General features: G+C 35.2%; 1 protein-coding gene across 1 annotated transcript in view; it reads left to right on the top strand.

Moving 5' to 3' along the window:
• LOC140522474 (uncharacterized) overlaps positions 1–18,890 on the top strand; it is a 64,946-nt gene extending 46,056 nt beyond the window's left edge. The window contains exons 20-24 of the mRNA XM_072637906.1: positions 1,899–2,705; positions 5,219–5,368; positions 8,831–9,628; positions 12,148–12,297; positions 18,735–18,890. Of these exons, the coding sequence (XP_072494007.1) occupies positions 1,899–2,705; positions 5,219–5,368; positions 8,831–9,628; positions 12,148–12,297; positions 18,735–18,851 (2,022 nt within the window). The 3' untranslated portion in view covers positions 18,852–18,890. The remainder of the gene's footprint in view (positions 1–1,898; positions 2,706–5,218; positions 5,369–8,830; positions 9,629–12,147; positions 12,298–18,734) is intronic.
• Positions 18,891–22,615: the final 3,725 nt, after the last annotated feature.

The following is a 22,615-nucleotide window of genomic DNA, read 5'->3' as shown; positions in this document are numbered from 1 at the left end:
TGTAAATCTCTTATGTTTATGGCCTTTATTGTTGGCACATATTGGACACTTAGGAAATGCTAGTTTCCCTGCTCCAAAAGCATAAAGACCAACGTCCACTATATATAAATAATACTGCTTCCCACATTTGGATAATCATCTCCTAATATTGCAAAAGAGTTTTCTTAACCAGGCCAATTTCAATGTACTCAGCTTAGTTAAGAAACTATTATGAATTCCAATCTCATTCTTCTGAAAATGACTTTTCTTTTCAATGTCCATGCTTGAGAAATTTTTCAAGGTGTCAGAAATGAGCACTGGAATGAAATAAGTTCTGTTTCCCAAGTAACGCCCCTATCACTTCTTGTCTTCATTTCTCTCACCTTCTTTCTGAAAGACTTGGATTAAAATATGAACCTTCATAAGCTTTTGGCTTCAGGTTGCAGTCAAGAAACGAGGTGTGAACTGACTCCTGGAAGGTATACCAAGCAAGCAGTAACTTAGAGTCCATCGTTGGCAGCAAGAAGTAGGTCATTTTATGGGCATTCTGGCCAAACTGGCACCATTTCTTGTGTAATTTCCCTGATCGTGTAAGTTTTCAGTATGTAAGAATTTAGTGAAATTACAGTTTCTTCCTTGTTCAAACGTTATTTCATCAACTAGTGAATACTGTCTATGTGAACAACACTGTGATAGATCCTGAGCAGGATAAAAGACTGTGTGTCAGACGTGCACTGTCTCCTTGAAGAATTTTCACGCTCTGTGGAAGTTAACACAAAATAGAGAAACTTCATTTATAACAAACGGTAGAATTTAAACAACTACGAAGTGAGCGATTTTCCAGTAAGCATTTACAAAAGGGAGATATCACTAAAGTTGCACGTTAGAGCAGATGGTAGTAATCCATTCATGTTTTTCCTAATGCAAACATTACTTGATGCAATTTGGTTGAGTTAGCAGCCCTACTGGAAGAACAATTGCTGAATACCTACCTATTGTATATCTATATCTATCTATCTATCTGTCTATTTGTCTGTCTGTCTATCTATCTATCTATCTATCTATCATCTATCTATCTATCTATCATCTATCTATCTATCTATCTATCTCTCATGTATCTATCTATCTATCTATCTTTATATCTATCTATCTCTATTAACATGCACATTTATATTTATATATTTATTTATATTGATATATTTGTTCCTGTGTGCATGTGTGTATGCACACACAAAAATATACATGTACACATACGTTGATACATGCACATATATGTGTGTGTTTTTACAAATATGTGTCTGAAGTTTGTTAAAACTCTGCATCTAAGGGTGACTTTTCCAAGATTTTGTGTTCTGCTTCAGTCATTGCCATCCAGTTGGCTTTCGACAAATGATTTTCTGTCTTTAGGCTTCTGGTTCTTGCTTTGTAAAATAATGTACTAACTCATCAGTAGTGTCCATTATTGCTCGAACAATCTATAGTTTTACGTGCGTGAAGTGCACTTCTGTTACCCAATTAGCAATATGAAGGAATATAAATATTTCCCTCACAAGGGTGGTGCAAATTTTCGGTGAGATGATGTACTGAAAGTCCTTTCCAAAAACCTTGACATGTCTCAGATAGAATCATCAGTGTGAGACAGAATGTATGGAGAAAAGGAAACCAAATCTACTGAAAGACAGACAGCTTTGTGAGTTCAAAAATGGTGTCCAAATCTTCTGGTTGATGAAGCAGTTTTCAGCCGTATTCTTTCAGCAAATTGATAGAAATGGGAAAGAGGTGAAAGTCCCTCAGTTAACTTTTTCTTTAAATACACTATGCTTCTTGGCCCCTTGGCGTTTCCTTTGAATTTTTAAGGAAATATCCGAATAAGTCATTTTATTTTGAATAACATTTTCTTTTCTTTTCCTTATGTTTAGGTTCCTGTTAGGAATGTAAAGGAAAAATATTTGCAGGAGAAAAAGGACATCATACAGTATGAAGTTGCCATGCACAAAGTGGAATTAAAAACAGTAAAAATTAAGAATCAGCAAACCAGAAAGCACCACAGAGAAGAAACTGAAGCTTTGAAAGAGAAGAATGAGGAGCTTCAACAGGAATTACAGTGGAATAGAGAAGCATTAAGAAAAATCCGATTTCAATACAGTGGCCAAGTAAAGGTTCTGAAAGCTGAGAATGCAGCGCTGAACTCTCAATTGGAGAATGCAAAAGAAAACACAGAGAGACTAGAGAGCGAAATTGAATCATACAGGTCTCGTCTGATGTCTGTTATTGACGATTATGAGCAAAGTGAGGCGTCCAAACTAGCCCTTGAACATTCCTTTCAGGAAGCAAGAGATGAGTGGCTTCATGTACAGGACAAGTTAAACAGTGACTTGTCTAGTTTAAGAGAGAACCATGCTTTCCTTTCTGAAGAACTCTCTCAGGCTGAAAGTGGAGCCAAGAGTTTAGAAAATGAGCTAGACCATGTTCATGAATCCCTCAGAGAAAAGACATATATTGTAGAAAACACACAGAGAGAACTGAACCATGCTGAAGAGAAGGCAAAGGAACTTGAAGAAACAAATCGAGTGTTAAAGGAAAAACTCAACAGATGTAGTTTGGAAAATGAATCTCTCCAAGAAAGGTTACGTCAAATCCAGAGTGAAAATATGGTGCTTCAGCAAGCGCTTGAAGACACACAGAAGAAAGTCACGATGAAAGAAAAGCAACTGAGTGATGCTCAGGTACAGTTTATTGATCTTTTCAACAAACTTTATACTGATAGTGAAAAACAAGTTCTTCTAGTAGAAGACAGCAAGAAAGTGTTAGTCAGTGAATGTAACCACTTAGGAGAACAAATGTGTAAATATGAAATTGAGAAGGCTGAAAGAGGGTTCGGTCATTAAATGTCATACTTGGATAACGATATAGCTTTTTGAAATGAAAGTCAAAGTAATTTTAATCAAGATAATTTAGGAATTTGAATTCTCAACAGGCTGGTGAGGTTATCAACTTTCATTGTGGAAATGCTGATATGTAAGAATTGAGAATGAGAATCCATAATATGATAAATAGAACAAGTAATGTCATGATTTTTAAGATAATATGAATGCAATAATAATTAAACATACTGTAATAAAAAGTAAGCAATGAAATTAAGAAATGAAAATAATGTGATACATAAAAATAATAACATAAAAACGAAATAAAAATAAAAATAAAAAAATGCTTTTTACCTTAAGAAGACTCAGAGTCCATGACATTTTGGTTTCATAAATATTTGTAGGGGAAATCGCTGCCTCATAAATGCAGATAATTTTTTCCATTTTAATAATTTTCCTAATATCCCATTTGAACTCTGAAATGGAATAAATTGTTTCAAATGCTGAAGTTGAAGAGAGATCTTACACAAAAATGCTAGGAATTATATAACAGTTGAAAGATAAAATTTCTTGTTTGATTCTGTGGAATATTCCCATTAGACATCTCATTAGCATTTAAACATATTCCACAATATGACTAGTTTCAATTCAGACTCCTCTCAACTACCTTTTGATGCATTAACAACGGGATTATATTTGTAGTGAAATTCCGTAGTCTAGACACTATTTTTCTTTCCAAGTGAGGACAGCAATTCTATTCCGAAAGATCATTTTTCTGCATTAAACGTTAACTTTTTGGGTTATTAATCTTATTTTTTAATTGTGCTTCACTAGTAATATTTTAATGTCAGTATTTTTTTATTGTTTTACGAATAATTCTTGCTCGATGTGCAAAATTGCAAGTTCTGGAATCACGGCCGTTTAGTTGTTGAATAAGAATAACTTTACACAGTCTAATACCAGCTCTCATTTTCTGTGATTTTTCATATATACAATGAGTGTCCATTATACCATATATTGTACTGGGCAATAATTCATCTAAAAAAGTTGAAAATTTTATCTTATCCTTCCAAAGCAGAATTTAGTAACCTTATGGGAATTCAGTACATTGTGCCCATTTTACTGTCTCTACTTTACATTGTCTCCTTTTAGCCTTATGTTTTCTTCAAAATAGCTTCCCAGACTTTAGTTACAGTTAGTTTCACAAATTCCTTCATCGTGCCTAATTAGAGAAAAAATTTTGATCTCTTTTGATTTTTGCTTCATTTGGTATTCATAACTTATGCAATAATTTGCGTTGCACTATGATGAAATTAGAGATGAATTTTTGCAGTGTATCAGTCTATACACACATGACTTTGCATCTTGCGTGTATATGTACACATACACATATGAGAATGGATGAATACGTCTGTATGTACAAATCGCTGAACTTGCAACGTGCTGTGTATAGATTAGTGGGAGAACTAGCATATTCTTTCATAGTTTCCTTTTTTTTGTCGATTGACTGAAACCAGGAGTGTAATTCCTATCTGAACAGGAACAGGAATTCTTTGAAGGCTTAGCAAAGACTCTTGAAGATGTGAACAGTGCCTAGTGACCATATTTGTTGTTTTCATTTTGGCTTTGAGCAAAACAAATCATTCATATCAAACGCTTTTACCAAGCCTGACATGCGTACCGGTACCTACGTTCCTTCTCCCCAGTTAAACAATGAGAGGAAGGAAAATTCAAACGTTTCTTGTAGATGTCCTCCTCTTTCTAAATGTTGGTGCATAGAAATGAGGCAGTTAATTTCTCTGAAAAAAGGAATGGGAAACGATTAATGTGTCTATCAAGTACAAAAAAGTATACATTCCTCCCCCCTCATTCCAGTATTTTCCATGTGAATTTCACCTATAATATTTCAGTCCCTAGATAGCTTTTGAGGGGCTGTAATTATTCTCAAAAAGGAGTCAATGGGGACACCAGGCTGAATGTTCTGATATCTCAGGATTATACTGAGCAAGTGGAAAGTGCGCATTTGATCCATGCTAAATGAAGGTTGAGTAGAATAATCAAAAGAGCTTTCTTGTGTCAGGAGCCAAGTGTCAATCTTTTTCCCTAGAAACGACTAACGTTAGGACCTTGGGTAACTCAACTAACCTCTTTGGAGTTTCGTTTTTCTCATGTGCAACATGCGGGAATTTTGTTAAATACCATCTAAGATATTTATATCTCAAATCTATGAAAATTATGAATATGCTGATGAAATTAAATTGCATGCAGAACTATAATGACTTTTGATTTGAATTTTGAAACTATATTTATTTTATATGAGCTAATATTGCTTTCTGAAATCAGCAATAGAAATAATTTGAACACATATCTATCAGGCCAGAGAAAGACATCTTCAGCGAGAAGTTCCTGTTTCCGGCAACTATCAATCCATGAGAATAGTTTCACAACAAGTTACATCATTTTATCGAAGGAATTATGAAGAGAAGGAAAAACTACTGAAGCAAGTAGACGAAACCAAAAGTAAAGTATGTATGCAAAAAGATCAATAATTTGTTCCTGATGAATGGAAATTGTGTGCAGTGTGACATTTCCCTTTTGCTCGTCAACAGTATAAATTTTCTGAACGCTCTGTCTGTCATTTAAGTTGAATTAAAGTTAGACCTACAACCGCCACAATTTGTGCACATGAATTTCAATACTAATATTCACTCATGATGTCGTTGACAATTTGGTTTATCTGTCCTTACACAAAGAATGAGTGTTTTTCCAAGGACCCATAATGCCTAAATCATTTCTATGATTCTTTATGTTTAGAAAGACCTTTACCATCATTTTCTCATTTAATCCCCAAACAATGCTGTGAAGTAAAAATTATTTGTATACTTCCATTGAAACTTCTCCTTGAATAACAGGAAAAGGTTGTTTCTTCACAATTCCTAAATATGTAAATTGTACCTGCAAAATACAATTGAGAATTAAAATAATGAGATGGATGATTTCATTAATATCTTCTAACTTCAGCAATCAGATCTCACCATGTGCATTTCTAGCTCCATACCTTCTTCACTTCTTGCTCAGTTACACGTTCTCATCTGCACTCCCCATCAAAAACCTATCTACTCTTCATCTCCAACAGGCTTGTGCATTCCAAACCCACGATATTTTTGCCATAATGCCATTGGGACTTTTCACCCCTAAGGATTTCTGAATCTCCTGAAATCCGCTTTTCATCTGATACCACCTAATTACCTAATACCGAATTGGGTATGTAAGTGAGCATTTATTGCTTTATGGTTTTCACATCTGTTGACAAACTATCACTTCCCTTTTCTAACTGTTTTTTGCCCAACTGTAATAAAGTTTCTTGAGGACAGAACAATGGATACTTCATTCTTTCTCGGTAGAACTTTGCTTTCAAAGCACACTGTCAGTAGAGGCAATTGTTATGATTGTTGTAGTACAAGTAGTACTAGTTGTAGTTCCAGTACTATTAGTTCTAGTGATAGGAGTACTTGTAGTAGTAGTCCTAGTAGTAGGAAAACAGGAACAAGGAAACTAAATGTTTATTTGTTGATTTTGCCAGCAGTTGAAAGTGGTTGGACTAAAATACTTGAAGATGTTCTAGTCTGATTTTTATAAATTTTGAATTCTCCAGACCACAAAGAGCAAAGTAGAAATTGAAAACAAAATTATTTTTCAGTTGCTCGTATTATTCTTAGAAATTTTTAAAATGAAGGTACAGTTAAGCGTACAATTGCATGACAGTCAAATTCTTCTAACCTGTTCCCTTTAATGCTAGCAAATACCTTTCTCCATTGTCAGTTGCTTTCCCACATTTCCAAGTATTTAGGTATAGATTCATCATTGTAGAAGGCACAATCTATAGTAAGAGGTATTTCGGATACTCTTCAAAACAAATTTCACCCTAGTCGTCATCATAAATTGCATAGTAAGTACGTATCTCTTCCAAAGCAGGCAAAAAAAGAACTTTTGATGATGGGATATTTCTCCACTTAGACGTATGTTGGGGGAATTAGGGATAGAAATTTGCGTCTGGGGTTAGAAAGATTTGACTTCAAATGTGTCCACAGATTCTATCTGTGTGATCCTAGGCAAGTCACTTAATTCTTCTCCCTTTCCTTAGCCACAAAATGGGGATTATAATAGCACATACTTCTCAGTGTTGTTGGAAGAATCAAATGAGATAATGATTGTAAATCTCTTAAGGTTATGGCCTTTGTTCTTGGCACGTATTAGATACTTAAGAAATATTAGTTTCCCTGCTCCAAGGACATAAAGATCATTGTCCATTTTATACAAATAATACTACCTCCCAAATTTTGATAAACATCTCCAAATATTGCAAAAGACTTTTCTTAACCTGGCTAATTTCAGTAGACTTGGCTTAGTTAAAAAACTATTATGAGTTCCAGTCTCATTCTTCTGAAAATTACTTTTCTTTTGAATTTGTATTCTTGAGAAATTTTTCAAGGTGTCAGAAATCAGCACTGGAATGAAATAAGTTTTGTTTCCCAAGTAGCTCCCCTATCACTCCTTGTCTTCCTTTCCCTCACCTTCTTTCTGGAAGACCTGGATTAAAATATTAACCGTCAAAAGCTTTTTGCATCAGGATGCAGTCAAGAAACTAGGTGTGAACTGACTCCTGGAAGTTTCAGCAAGGAAGCAGTAATTTAGAATCCATCTTTGGTAGGAAGAGGTAGGTCAATTAATTGGCATTCTGGCCAAACTGGCACTATGTCTTGTCTAATTTCCCTGATCGCGCAAGTTTTCACTATGGAAGATTTCAGTGAAATTACAGTTTCTCCCTTGTTCAAATGTTATTTCATCAATTAGTGAATAATAATTATGTGAACAACACTGTGATAGACCCTGAGAAGTATACGAAGACTGTGTGTGAGACACGCACTGTCTTCTTGAAGAATTTTCACTCTCTCTGGGAAGTCAATACAAAAGAGAGAAAGTTCATTTGTAGCAAAAAGTAGAATTTAAACAACTACTAAGTGAACGATATTCCTGTAAGTATTTATGAAAGAAGATATCAGTACAGGTGGAAATTAGAGCAGATGGTATTAATCCATTCATGTTTTTATTAATGAGAACATTACTCGATGCAAATTGGTTGAGTTAGCAGCCCTAGTGGAAGAACAATTGCTGAATACCTACGTATTATACATATATATGTATATATATATATATATGTATATATATTTATACATATGTATGTACATTTATATATTTATTTATATTGATATATCTGTTCCTGTGTGGATGTGTATATGTACACACAAAATTATACATGTACACATATGGAATTACACACACATGTGTGTGTTCATATAATTATATGTCTGAAATCTGGTAAAACTGTCAATCTAAGGGGGACTTTTCCAAGATTTTGTGTTCTGCTTCAGTCCATTGCCATCCACACGACTTTCAGCAAATGGTTTTCTGTCGTTAGGCTTCTGGTTCTTGAATTATAAAATGATGTACTAACTCATCAGTAGTGTCCCCTTTTGCTCTAATAATCTATAGTTTCAAATGCGTGAACTGCACTTCTGTTCCACACTTAGCAATATAAATAAATATAAGTATTTCCCTCATAAAGGTTGTGCAAATTGTAGGTGAGATCATGTATTGAAAGTACTTTCCAGACACCTTGAAATGTCTGAAATAAAATCAGCAGTGTGAGATAAAATGTATGGAGAAAAGGAAATCAAATATACTGAAAGACAGACAGCTTTGTCGGTCCAAAAACGCGTTCCAAATCTTCGATTTATGATGCAGTTTTAAGTCCTGTTCTTTGCGCAAATTAACAGAATGGGAAATAGGTGAAACTCCCTCAGTTAACTTTTCCTCTGAAGACACTATGCTTCTTGGACCTTTGGCGTTTATTTTGAATTTTTATGGGAATATCAGAATTTATAATTTTATTTTGAATAACATTTTTTTCTTTTTCTTATCTTTAGGTTCCTCTTAGGAACGAAAAGGAAAAATACCTGCAGAAAAAAAAGGAAATCATACAGTATGAAGTTGCCATGCACCAAATGGAATTACACACAGTAAAAAGTAAGGATAAGCGCACCAGAAAGCACCACACAGAAGAAACTGAAGCGTTGAAAGAAAAGATTGAAGAGCTTCAACAGAAATTACAATTAAATAAAGAAGCGTTAAGAAAAATCGGATTTCAGTGCCGTCGACGAATAATCGTTCTGAAAGCTCAGAATGCCATGCTGAACTCTAAACTGCAGAATGCAGAACAAAACATTGAGAAACTAGAGGACGATGGGGCATCATACGCGTCCAGGTTGATCAAAATCGTTGGCAAATATGAGTTATCAAAATTAGCCCTTGAGGATTCCTTTGAGGGTAAAAGAGATGAGTGGCTTCATTTAAAGGACAAACTAAACCATGACTTGTGTAGTCTAAGAGAGGATAACGGTGTCCTTTCTGAAAAACTCTCTAAGACTGCAAGTAGAGCCAAGAGTTTAGAAAATGAGCTAGACCATGTCCATGAATCCCTCAGAGAGAAGACATACATTTTAGAAAACACACAGAGAGAACTGAAGCATGCTGAACAGAAGGCAGAGGAACTTGAAGAACCAAATCAAGTGTTAAAGGAAAAGGTCAAGAGATATAGTTTGGAAAATGAATCTCTCCAAGAAAGATTAGGCCAAATCCAGAGTGAAAATATGGTGCTGCAGCAAGAGCTTGAAGACACACAGAAGAAAATCATAATTCAAGAAAAGCAAATGAGTGATGCCCAGGTGCAATTTATTGATCTCTTCAATAAAGTTTATGCTGATATTGATAAACAAGCTCTTATAGTAGAAGAGAGCAATAAAGTATTAGTTAATGTGTGAATGGAACCACTTCAGAGAGCAAACGTGGAAATATGAAAATGAGAAGGCCGCAAGAGGGTTCGCTTTTGAAGTGTTTTGCTTGGATAAGTTTTAGTCGTTTTGAAATGAAATTCAATTTAATTTTTATCAAGATATCTTAGGAATTTGAATATTCGACAGGCTGGTGATGCTATTATCTTTCATTGTACAAATTCTGATATATAAGAATTGAGAGTGAGAATCCATGATATGATAAATAGAACAAGTAATATAATAATTTTTAAGATCAAATGAATATAAAAATGAAAATAACATGTACTGTAATACAATATAAGTAATAAAGCAAACAATCGAAAGCAATTTTAAACATAAAAATAATAATATAAAAGCTAAAAGTATAAAAATAATTTACAAATTCTTCTTTTAGGTAACGACACATTTTGCTTCAAGAAATCATGCAGTCCATGACATTTGGCTTAATAAATATTTGTATAGGAAATCTCTAGTATCCAAATAAAGATAAATTTTTATTTCATTAATTTTTCTATTATTCCATTTGAATACTGAAATATCACAAATTTTTTCAAATGCTGCAATTTAAGAAAAGTCTTCCAACATAATGCTAGGAACAATATTACAGTTGAAGTATAAAATCTCTTTTGAGATAACTGTGCAATATGCCCTTTACGAGTTTCATTAAAATTTAAACATACTCATCTGTCTAACTAGTTTCAATTTAGACACTTTTGAACTAATTTTTGAAACATTAACGATTGGATTCTATTTGTAGTGAAATTCCGTAGTCGAGCCACTACTTTTCTTTGAAATTTAGGACAGTGCTTCTATTCAGAAACATTATGATTCTTCATTAAGCGTTAATTTTTCAGTTACTAATCTTATTTTTTAATTGTACTCCACTATTTTTTCATCTCTTTTTTTATTTTTTTTTTTGTGGTTGGACTAACAAGTCTTGCTCAGTTTCCAAAGTTGCCGGTTCTGGAATCACTCCTTTTAGTTCCTTAATATGAATAATTTATACAGTCTAATAGCAGATCACATTATCTGTGATTTTTCATATATGCAGTGAGGGTCGATTCTACCACGTATTGTCCTGGGTAATGATTTCATCTAAAAAATTTAAAATTTTATCTAGTCATTCCATAATAGAGTACAGTTTACTTGTAGAAATTCAGTGAATTGAGCCAATTTTACTTTCTGAACTTTACATTGTCTTCTCTTAGCCTTATGTTTTCTTCAAAAAATTTGGCGTGACTCTACTAAAATTGACTTTTACAAAGTACTTCATCTTGTCTAATTAGAAAAAAAACATTTGGCTTCTTTTGATTTTTGGCTTCATTTGGTTTTCATAATTTATGTAATAATTCCCCTTGCTCTGTAGTGAAAGAGGAGAAGAATTGTTGCAGTATATCATTCTATACACATACAGTTATGTTTTTCTGTGTGGATATCTACATATACATATATGTGAACGGATGAATACGTCTGTATGTCCAAAACTCTGTACTTCTAACATGCTATGTACACATAGCGTGTAGAACTAGCATATTTTCCATAGTTTCCTGTTTCTTCTCCATTGACTGAAACCAGGAGTGTAACTCTTATCTGAACAGAGAAAGCAACTTCCTTGAAGGCTTAGCAAGACTGTTGAAGATGTGAATAATACCTAGCGCCCATATTTGTTGTTGACATTTTGACTTTGGGCATGTTAAGTGCTTTTACCAAGCCTGACAAGCATATCAGTGCCTATGTTCATTCTCCAGCGTAAACCATGAGAGGAAAGAAAGCAAAACCTTTTCTTGTAGATGTCTTTCTTCTACGGACTGGCACACAGAAATAAGGTAGTCAACTTTTCCGAAAAATGGAATGGGAAACCTTTACATTTTCTACCAAGCATAAGAAAGTGTACGTTCTTCCCTCCTCTTTCCTTTACTTTGCGTGGGAATTTCACGTAAAATGTTTTAGTGCCTAGATAGCTTTGGAGGTGGTCTCATTCTTGTCAATTAAGATGTAATGGGGAAAGCAGGCTGACTGTACTGATTTCTGAGGAGTATTCTGAGGGAGTAGAAAGATCTCATTTGCTCCATGCTAAATGGAAGTTGAGTGGTATAATCTAAACAACTTTGCTGTCTCAGGAGCCAAGTTTTAATCTTTTTCTTTCTAAACGTCTACCTTTAGGACCTTGGTTACTCATTTAACCTCTTTGGAGTTTAGTTTTTCTCACCTGCAAAATGAGGTTGTTTCCTTAATCCCTAAGAGATTTCTGTCTTTCAATCTTTGATAATTATGAACATACTGAAGAAATTAAGTTGTATGCAAAATTATACAGACTTTTGATTTGAATTTTAAAATTATATTTATTTTATACGAGCTAATGTTGCTTTATGAAATCTGTAATATTAGTAATTTGGACATATTTCTATCAGGCTAGAGTAAGAAATCTTCAGCGAGAGCCACCTGTTTCCTGCAATTATCAGTCCCTGACAGGAGTTTCACAACAAGTCACATCATTTAAGGAAATTGATTATGAAGATAAGGAAAAACTACAGAAGGAAGTAGATGAAACCAAAAGTCAAGTACGTATGCAAAAAGATCAGTAATTTGTTCTGGAAACAAATGAGTGGAAAGTATATTCAGTGTGACATTTCACATTTTTAAGCAATATATTTAGTTTTAATATTCTCCAATCACTACGACAAAACTTAGATTTTTTTCCCTCCCCAAGAGCCATACAATTCTATATAGAATCTACATATACATTCCTACTGAGTACATTTTCACTGTAGTCATGCTGTGTAGAGGAACTAAAATAGATGGGAGAAATCATATAACAAACCAAAATATAACACACACACACACACACTCACACACACACAGAAATGATCTGTTAAATTCTGCGATTGAATTCCATAGTTCTTTCCCTGCATGTGGAAAGCATTTTGCCTTAGGGCATCATTGGGAATTTTTTTTTTCTATGAATATCGAAGTCTACCAGAAAAAGCTCTTGCACACTTTGGTGGTTGCTGTGCACAAAGTTCTCCTGGTGCTGCTCCTCTTGCTCAGCATCAAACCATGTAAATATTTTCAGGCTTCTCTGAAGTCATCTTGGTCATCATTTCTTATAGCACAATAGTATTCCATTACATTCAGATACCATAATGTCTTCAGCCATTCCTCAATTGATGGGCATCCCCTTGATTTCCAGTTTTTGGCCACTACAAAGAGTGATGCTGTAAATATTTTTGTACATGTGGGGTCCTTTCTCATTTCTATTATCTCTTGGGGATACAGTCATATTGCTGTATATTGCTGGGTGAAGGGGTGTGCACATTTTTGTAGCCCTTTCGGCACAGTTCCAAAGCGCTGTCCAGAATGGGTGGATGAACTCACAGCTCCACAAACAATGAATTAGTGTTCCAACTCTCCCACATCCTCGCCAACATTTATTATTTTCCTGTTCTGTCATGTTTGCCAATCTAATAGGTGTGTTGTGTACCTCAGAGTTGTTTTGATTTGCATCTCTAATCAAAAGTGGTTGAGAGCATTTCTTCTATGATTATAGGTATCTTTAATTTCTTCCTCTGAAAATTGTTTGTTCATATCCTTTTACCATTTATTAATTGGGGAATGACTTGTATTCTGGTACATTTGACTCAGTTCTCTATATACTCTAGAAATGAGGCCTTTGTCCCCAACATTAACTGTCAAAATTCTTTCCCAATGTACTACATCCCTCTGAATCCTGATTGCATTGGGTCTAGTTGTGTAAAAACTTTTCAGTTTAGTGCAATCACAATTATTCACCTTTCCCTTCATAATGCTTACTGTCTTTTCTTTAGTCAAAAACTCTTCCCTTCTCCATAAATCTGATAAATACACTATTCCTTCCTCCTTCACTTTGTCCATGATATCAATCTTTATCCCTAGATCATGTACCCATTCATTCTTGTGCATGGTGTCATGAATTGGTCTATGCTTAGTTTCCACCACATTGTTATCCAGTTTTCCCCTCAATTTTCTCGAACAGTGAGTTCTTATCCCAGAAGGTAGGGGTCCTTGAGTTTATCAACCCAGAGACTGCTATATTCATTGCCTGCTATCTCTTGAGTACCTAGCCCATTCCACTTCTCTACCCTTCTCTTTCTTAGCTACTACCAAGTGGTTTGGGGAATTGCTGCTTTCTCATTTTACCAGTTTTGTCAATTTTCTGAACACTGTGTCTGTAATTTCCGTTGACTTAGAATTATTCCTCCAACTTCCACAATCTGTACACGTAAATTTTAATACTTATATTCACTCTTTCTGTGGTTGACCATTTGGTTTATCTGTCCTTATGCAAAGAGTGAGGTGTTTGTCCCAGGACCAATAATAGCTCAATCATTTCTATCATACTTGATTTTTAGAAACACCTTGACCTTCATTTTCTCATTTAATCCCCCAAACAGCACTGTCAAGTACAAATTCTTTGTTTCTTTCTGTTCAAACTCCTCCTTGAATAACAAGAAAATGTTATTTCTTCACATTTTGTACATATAGAAATTGTACATGGAAAGGATAAATTGGAGTTGAAGTAATTAGATGGATGCTTTCATTAATATTCCCTAACTTAATCAATCTGATCTCACCCTGTGGATTTCCACCTCCATACCTCCATCTTGTTTAGTTACTCTTCTTGTTTAGTTACACTTCCTCATCTGTGCTACCTATTCAAAACCTTTCTACTCTTCACATTCAAGATGTTTTTGAATTACAAAAGTATGATTCTTTTCTCATAATGCTTTTTGGGCTTTTCACCCCTGTTGATTCCTGAATCTCCTCAAATCCACTTTTCATCTGATACCACAAAATCTGGTATTTAATTACAGATAGATTGTCCTATGGTGATCGCATTTCTTATCAAACTATCAATTGCTTTATCTCATTGTTTTTTACCCAATTATAATGGAGTTCCTTGAGGACAGGGAGTATTCATGCTTCCTTATTTTCCATAGAAATTCCTTTTCCCAGGATGTTGGCAGTAGAGTAATTGTTATTATTGTAGTAGCAAAAGTAGTAGTAGTAGTTGTAATAGATTTGGTAGTAGTACTTCTAGTAGAAGTAGTAGTGGTACTGGTAATAATAGTAGTATTACTAGTGGAAAAACAAGAAGGACAAAACTCTATATTCATTTCTTGGCTTTGCCTAGGTTGAAAATGGAGTTAAAATGAAAATTGGCTCAAGGTGATATTTGGACGAAAGCACCTTGAGTTTGTCTATTCTGGTTTTTTATATATTTTCGGTTTCCCAGAGCCTCCAATGGCCACATATAAATTCAGTAAAAAAAAATATTGTTGTTATTATTATTAGAAATTATTAAAATGAAGGGGAGGTTACGCATAGAATACCAACACAATCAAATTCCCCTAACGGGTTTCCATTATTAGGTCAAGTGCCTTTCTCCTTTTTCATTTGCTTTCCCATATTTATATCTAGTTGTGTGTGCTATTCATCATTATGCCTGCCAAAAAGTATAGAAGTGGATATTTCTGACATTCCTCAAACATATTTTCAAATTAGTACCCATCATAAGTGGTAAAGCAAGGGAAATCTAAGCCAAAGTGATCAAAAAGAGAATTTTGTATGATGAGATGTTTCTCAACTTGAAGGGGATTGGCAGCAATTATGGATAAAATCTTGAGCCTGGGCTGAGAAAGATCTGATTACAGATATAGCCTCAGATGCTCTTGGTGTGATCTTAGGCAAGTCACTTAATCTTTTCAGTATTCTCAAACATGAAATGGGGTTGATAATAGCACCTACCTCCCAGGGTTGTTGTGAGAATCAAATGAGATGATAATTGCAAATCACTCAACTTTATGGCCTTTGTTCCTTGCACACGTTAGACACCGACTAAATGCTAGTTTCTCTACACTGAAAACAAAAGACCATTGTCATTTTCATACAAATAACCACTGCCTCCCCAATTTTCATATCTACCTCCTAATTTTTCAAAAGCCTTAGTTTGAACTCGTTAATTTCCGTATACTTCCCTTAGCTATGACATTATTACAAGGTCCAATCTCATTCTTAGAAAAACTTCTTTACTCTGGCATTTGACCCTTGAGACATTTTTCTAGGTTTCAGAACGCAGTACGAGAGTGAAACAACTTTTTTTTCCCAATTAACTCCCCTATCCCTCATTGTCTTCATTTCGCTCACATTGTTTGTGGAACACATCGATTGAAATATTACCCTTCCAAACCTTTTAGTTTCAGGCTGCAGTCCAGAAACTAGGTGTGGCCTGAGACCTTGAAGGTAAAGTAAGGAAGAAAAAAGTCAGAGTCCCTCTTTGTCAGTACGAATTACCTCATGTAATTGGTATTCAGTGCAAACTAGCACCCATTTCTAATCTAATTTCCCAGATCATCCAAGTTTTCGCTCTGTAAAAATTAGTCAAATTACAATTTCTTCCTTGTTCAAAATTTACCTCATCAACTAGTGAAAATCCATATGTGAATTCCACTATGAGAGGTTCTGAGCAGGTAGCAAAAGCTATGTGTAAGACATGCACTCTCTCCTTGAAGAATTTTCAGTCTCTCTAGCATTCCAATGCCAAATAGAGGAATTTCATGTTTAATACAATGTAGCATATAAACAACTACTAAGTGCATGGTAAACATGTAAGCATTTATGAAAAGGAGAGATCACTATAGGTGGAGGTTAGAGCAGATGGTATTATCCAGTCCTGTTCTCAGTACAAGAAGTTCCCAGAGCAAATTTGCTGAGGTAGCAACTCTAGTGGAAGAAAAATTGCAGAATATCTGAATTTTATATATGCGTACACACATCTATACATCTGCACATATGTATATTAATTATTGATAGCATATATAGGAGGGTGAACTTTCAAAATTTTGCGTCCTGGCTCAGCCTCTTGGCATACAACTTGTTTTTATGAATGTTTTTCTCTCTCAAACCTTGGATTCTTCATTTATAAAAAAATCTGTACTAACTCATGACTTATCCATTTTTGCTCTGCTTATAGTTCTAAATGAGTATAGTGCAGTTGATTATCCTGAAAATATTTAGTGAATTCCTGCTAGGTCCCTATACAATATATCACCAGTAGACACTGAAATAATAAAGAACTAAAATGAGAGGTGATTCTCAATGTAGGCATTAACCCGAATAGCATACTCACTCAATGCTGCAGACAAAAATCTCAAAGAATGTAGTGAAGGCAAGGTTCATTGAAGCAAAATAGTAAGGAAAGCATTGAAGAAAAGTGAGAACTTTGAGTTGCCTTCGAGATTTGGGAAGGGATCAGCAGTACAGGAGAGCAATGGAGTCCAATAGGCTAAGAAAGTGATGGATTAGTAGGATAGGGAGCGATAGGAAAATACGAAAAGCATAGGAGTGTGAGGAGGGGAGCCGTAAAGCAATTAGAATTAAAAGTTGGAAAAATGTGATGAAGTGAGATATAAGAGAAAAGAAGACGGAGAATTTAAGCCTCAATCTGATAGCCCATAGAAGTTCCTGTACATGGCAGTAACATGATCTCAACGATGTTTGATAGTACTTGGCTTAGCATTTTGTAGGAAAGATTGGTGTGCGGGCAAAATTAGAACAGAAAGACTCTGTAGCCCTTTTGTTTTTAATTAAACTGTATGCAACTGATTTAACACCAGTGTGATTGCTTCCTCCTTTGTAAAATGAGAAGGTGGGATTAAATGCTCACCTCCCTCACTCTTTGATCCTCGGCTTGAAGTCATGATCCAGGACCAAAGGGGTCTCCATGAGATAGAAGAGGAAAGAGAAACAGGGTGAAAGGATAATTTATAGGGAAAATAAATTACCAATCACAGAAGAGAAAGAGGATCTATGTTTCAGTGAAGTCAGAGACTAAGAAGAAAAGTTTTTGGATACCAGTATGACTTCTACCTCTTGAGAATGCAGTTGTAGTAGACTAGTAAGGAGGGAATAACTGATTGTATGGCAATGAAGAAAGGCACTATATTTTAGGAATAGAGATCTTGCCTCAGACGTAAGCGTAGGTTGAAATCCCAATGTTGACATAAATGGCTTCATGAACCTGGGCCAGTTTTGTATAATTTTGGTGCCCTAAGTTATTCAGTAAAACTCTGAGAGTTGCAGATTCTGAGATGTCGGTTGAGGGCAGGGCCTATTTGTACTGATACGTTATAAACGTTATGACTGGGAATTTCCTATACCAATTAAGTCACAGATAAATAGAAAATAAATAAGGGAAGAGTTACAGATAAATAGATGAATGAAATGGAAATAGGAAATGAAGAAATTGCAGCTGTGGTAATCATTCATTGGAGAAATGTGGAAGCAAAGAGGAGAAATGCGGTATTCACCACAATGAGCAGACTTCTGTCTTCCTTTGCAAGAGAGTAAAGAGCACCTGGCTCATAATCGGGAACAACAGATAACCACTCAAGGAGAAAAAGAAAACGTCAATTTACTCACGTTGCATCTCTCTTATTTCAGTACAAAGAGATTAGCAGAACTGTTTTACACCCTTACTTACAAAGACATACATTGTCATTTCAACATAGGAATGTGTGGAACATGGGTCAGGTGTGCCAACGCAAAGGGGAAGTGGAGCTGAACGGATAATTATCATGGGCTCTAGAGAAATAGGAAAGGCCAATGTTCCTCCAAGGTGTGGTGTGTTGGGAAACTTGGCCCACTTTCTATTCATTCCTATTCATTTCAATCATTTCTAAATTTATGAATATTGTCAGTAAAAGTAATACCTATATTGAATCAAATCAGAACTTTCATTGATTTAAATTTCAAAAGAAAAGAAATAGTTTGTAGTGAAATCACAGGAAAGGTATGTCATGTCAAGGAAGATCAATCATTTTCAAATCTTTCCATATTTGTTTTGGTTTAACAATCTATGCTTAAATTGATATTTACAGTTGGAGCTAGAGTTAATGAAGAGAATCCCTTTGAGAAATGCCAGTTCAATTGTGATATTTTTCATTGTAAAATTTTTTTAAAGCTTCGTATTGAAAGGGAAAAATTCACGAGACTCAATGAGTGGAAGCAATGTCTGGAAGATTCTCTAGAACTACAAATGAAGAGAAATGATGAATTAGAGGAAGATTTAAATCGGTAAGACCCCTTTTGGCAGGCCTTTCAAAGGAAACATTAAGTAAGCAAGGATTACACTCTTTTGTTAAATACTGAGTACAAATTCATTTTGTATATTAACACTTAAAGAATTCCACCATGGATGATTCTAAGTGAACAAAGGGGTTTTTTTTTTTATTTTCATTTTCTTCACTAACCTACCGCTGACAAATATACCTTGTGTCCTGCATCTCTGAAGCTATAGTAAAATGCTGCATAGCACCTGTACCTTAAAGTATGTTTGGTGGAATGATACTATACAGCATTTGACAGTCGCTTGTTCTGTATACTATTTCTGGACACAAATGCTTCTCTAAGGTAAATTTCTATGTTTTCCGTCCTAATTTATTTCCTTCATTATTTATCTAATTTGTTCAATTGTCATTCAGTCAAAAAGTATTATCAAACATCCATTCTATATAAAATACTGTGCTGGTCCTGGAGTGACAGGGGTCCATGACTAATGTGCAGTCCCTGCTTTGACAGTGAGTGATTGTAGGCTATTCAAAGAGGTAATGTAGGGACCCAAATAAGCTGTGCAAATGAGAATGTATTAAGTGCTTTAGAATGGTCGAAATGAAATGCAGTCAGAGACTGAAGGAGTAAAAGGCATCTTCTAATTTTGTGGGATCAGCCAAACTAAGTTAAGTATATGACTTTTGAGCTAGACCCCACAGCATTTCTTGACCTGGGATATAAGGCTCTTCACGATGTGCCAGCAGCGTGCCTTTTCTCTCTTCAATTATATTATTCTGTCTTCTATACTTTACACTCCTGTTCAACTGGACTATTCTCTGTGCTTCAAAACATGCCTTGGGCTTTCCCAAATCTGTCCTGTGCCTGTGATATTTACCCATGGTATCTACACTCATCCTCACCCAAATTCAGTTCCTCACTGAGGCCTACTCTGATCTCTGTTTTTGGTAATGAATGACCTTCCCCATCAGAGTTGACATTGAAATTTCGATTACACTCCCCTAAAGCTCTTACACGTGGTTGTATATTGTCATTATCTGCACATTTATTTCATATCCCACTTGGATGAGAGCATCGACCATAGTCTGTCTAAATTCTGTATTCTGTCACACTTTTGAAAGTAAGCATTTAATGCTTTCAAATTGCATTGTAACTGAATTCCAGTGGATGACTTCTAATTGAATGTGGCAAGAAGTTATCACCGCTGAGGTATCAGATCTTCTTACCACAGGAGAGAGGTTGCCGTATTAGTGGGAGAGGAGAATCTCCAAATGGTCCTGCATTTTCCAGGACTTTAATTTAGCAGTGTTATGATAGAATTAGTTTTTGCGGGGCTTTTATTGAACTGCTTTTAAGAGTACTACCTCTGAGTGGGAGGGAGAAATGCCTCCCCTGTTCCACAAAGTCAGTTTGCAAAGGAGCGTTTGAGATCCATCTGATTTTTCAAGTTAGAGACTACCTGTAATTCCATCCACTAAAGCAACATTTTAAATGCAACTTGGTATTCCAATAGCATTAAATGAGATCATTTGTGTTTTGTAGCCTAGGACCTTTAAACACTTGCCCAGCCAATTTACATGGATCGACAATTAAAATAACGAAGACACATCACAGCACTGTAAAACTTTTTTTATTCAAAATGAATTTCCTTATCCTTTAATTGTTGTATTATATTATTTGGAAGGCATCCTTCGTTCTACAAATATGACAGCATAACGAGAAATCATGTGGGCAGTGTTCTAAAATGAAGTGACATTAATGTAGAGCTGATGACGAATATATATCTTTTGAAAGAGAGATGAAATCATTGGTGAGGCTACTGTTTTTCTGGTTTTATTTCCCAAAATATCGTCAGATGTGTTGAGTAATGACAACAACTCTTTTTATATTTATTTTCTTCTCTATGATTGAGGATAATTTAAGGTAGTGGTTCAAAAATTACCCTTTTGAAATGTATAATATGTAAGCTATGAAGACATTGACTTAATTATTCTGTTCATTGTCACAGATGTTTCAACGCGTTGCAAACAGCCATGACGGCATTAAAAGAATATGAAAATGGAGATGTTGTTGACCAGGGTGGGAGTGAAGTGAACTCATTCTGAAATGGATAGAGAAATTAATGCTTTAAAAAATCAGGTAATTCTGAATATTGAATTGTGTCAAATGACTTCCCTTGATATACCTTTTGAAATAGTTACAATATGCACCAGGCCATTGGACACCAATGTCCTTGAGATTTACATCTTCCCCATGCTAGGAAGACAACAATTACTATTTCAGGCCTAGTCTCCTCTTGCTGTTCTTAGCAACTCAGTAAACAAGCTTGGGACTTGATAATCTCCCTGAAAATTCTGGGCTCTACTAACTTTCTTTCTAGATTTATATGCTAGAAGGTTTTCCTCTTCTGCCGTCTTGGAACTTATATCAAACAGAATGTATTTAAATATATTGTGTTAATGATACTTCTCAAGGATTAAAAAGCTTTCTCAGGTGAGAGAAATATTAGATTTGTTCTACTCATCAATGGAAGTGTGCAAAGACACAAATTTAGATTGGACCTCAAGAAAAACTTTCCAGCAATCACAGTGCTACCAGAGGGAGATAAGCTATTTGAAGAAACACATGATAGAAAGTCTTTTAGGGGCACTGATTGCAGGATCTCTTAGAACTTCTGAAGTTCTTCTGACACTTCTTCTGGATTTCTAAAGATCCAAATCATATCCCCCCAAAAAAGATGACTACTAAGCAGAAACAATTTGAAAAGCACTCGCTCTTTAAGAGCTTTTAAAATGGCAAAAACACCCTCCCCCCACAAAAAAAACAACAACGAAAGCAATTTGATTGCAAGGTGATTACCGCTGATTAAGAACCTTCATAATACAAGGTAATTGAGTTACAAGATTTAAAAGTGAAAACAGGACTTGAGTTGTTTTAAGAGGAGAAAGGAGTGGAATACTTAGGAGATTTTCATATCATTCCACCAGGACGTGGGTGAAACCGACTTCATTGCAGTATGGCCTATACATTGCTCTTCTGTTTTAGGGAAGCAAAGATTTTCTCGAACTTGAGGAATAATAAGTTGAGTAATTCATCTTGAACTATTTCTTAATTTGTAAGGATTCTAGTATTTGGTAATATTGAGCCATTTCCCCAACTCCCAGCAGGAGTTGGGGGAAATTCCTAGCAAGGTTTTGAAAAACAAGTGTTCAAATGTGATCCCACTGATAATGCTTAAAGTGCTATTTAAATGCTAACTAATAGTAATACTCTTTTTTTCTGTGTCAAGTGACTCCTTAGAAACATTTTATCTTAACTCTCATTAATGTTCGTAGATGATATCTCTTGTCTTGCAGTTCTCATCAATATTTATCATAAAGAATTAACTTCTTAACATTTACTGAGGATTGGTCCTCTGGAAGGCAGTGGTAGCATATGTTTTATTGATCACTTATTTCAGTCTGTCCTCTAACCCCTGGGTCTGAAGGAATAACGATCGAGTCCTGTTTAGCGTGTTGGTTTATTCCCTTAAAGCACTTGGGGAGCAGGAAGACGGCCATTTCACAACAGAAGCTCTGAGAAACAATGTGATGTCCCTGGGTACTGTCACCTGAGTTTTGAGAAAGACCTCTCTGGTTTTCTCTGGCTCTGTAACCCAAAATCCTACCATGTCGCCTTCAAATGGCTATAAATGTATTTGATTTCTCAGTGAAGTTTATCAACATAGAATCAGTCTTCTCATTAGAATGAGAAAGGAAATTGCATGTCTTTCCA

The sequence above is a fragment of the Notamacropus eugenii genome, chromosome 2, assembly GCF_028372415.1.
Source record: "Notamacropus eugenii isolate mMacEug1 chromosome 2, mMacEug1.pri_v2, whole genome shotgun sequence".
NCBI lineage: Eukaryota > Metazoa > Chordata > Mammalia > Diprotodontia > Macropodidae > Notamacropus > Notamacropus eugenii.
Note: the sequence above shows the minus strand (reverse complement) of the source record. Positions and strands in the feature narration are given on the sequence as shown.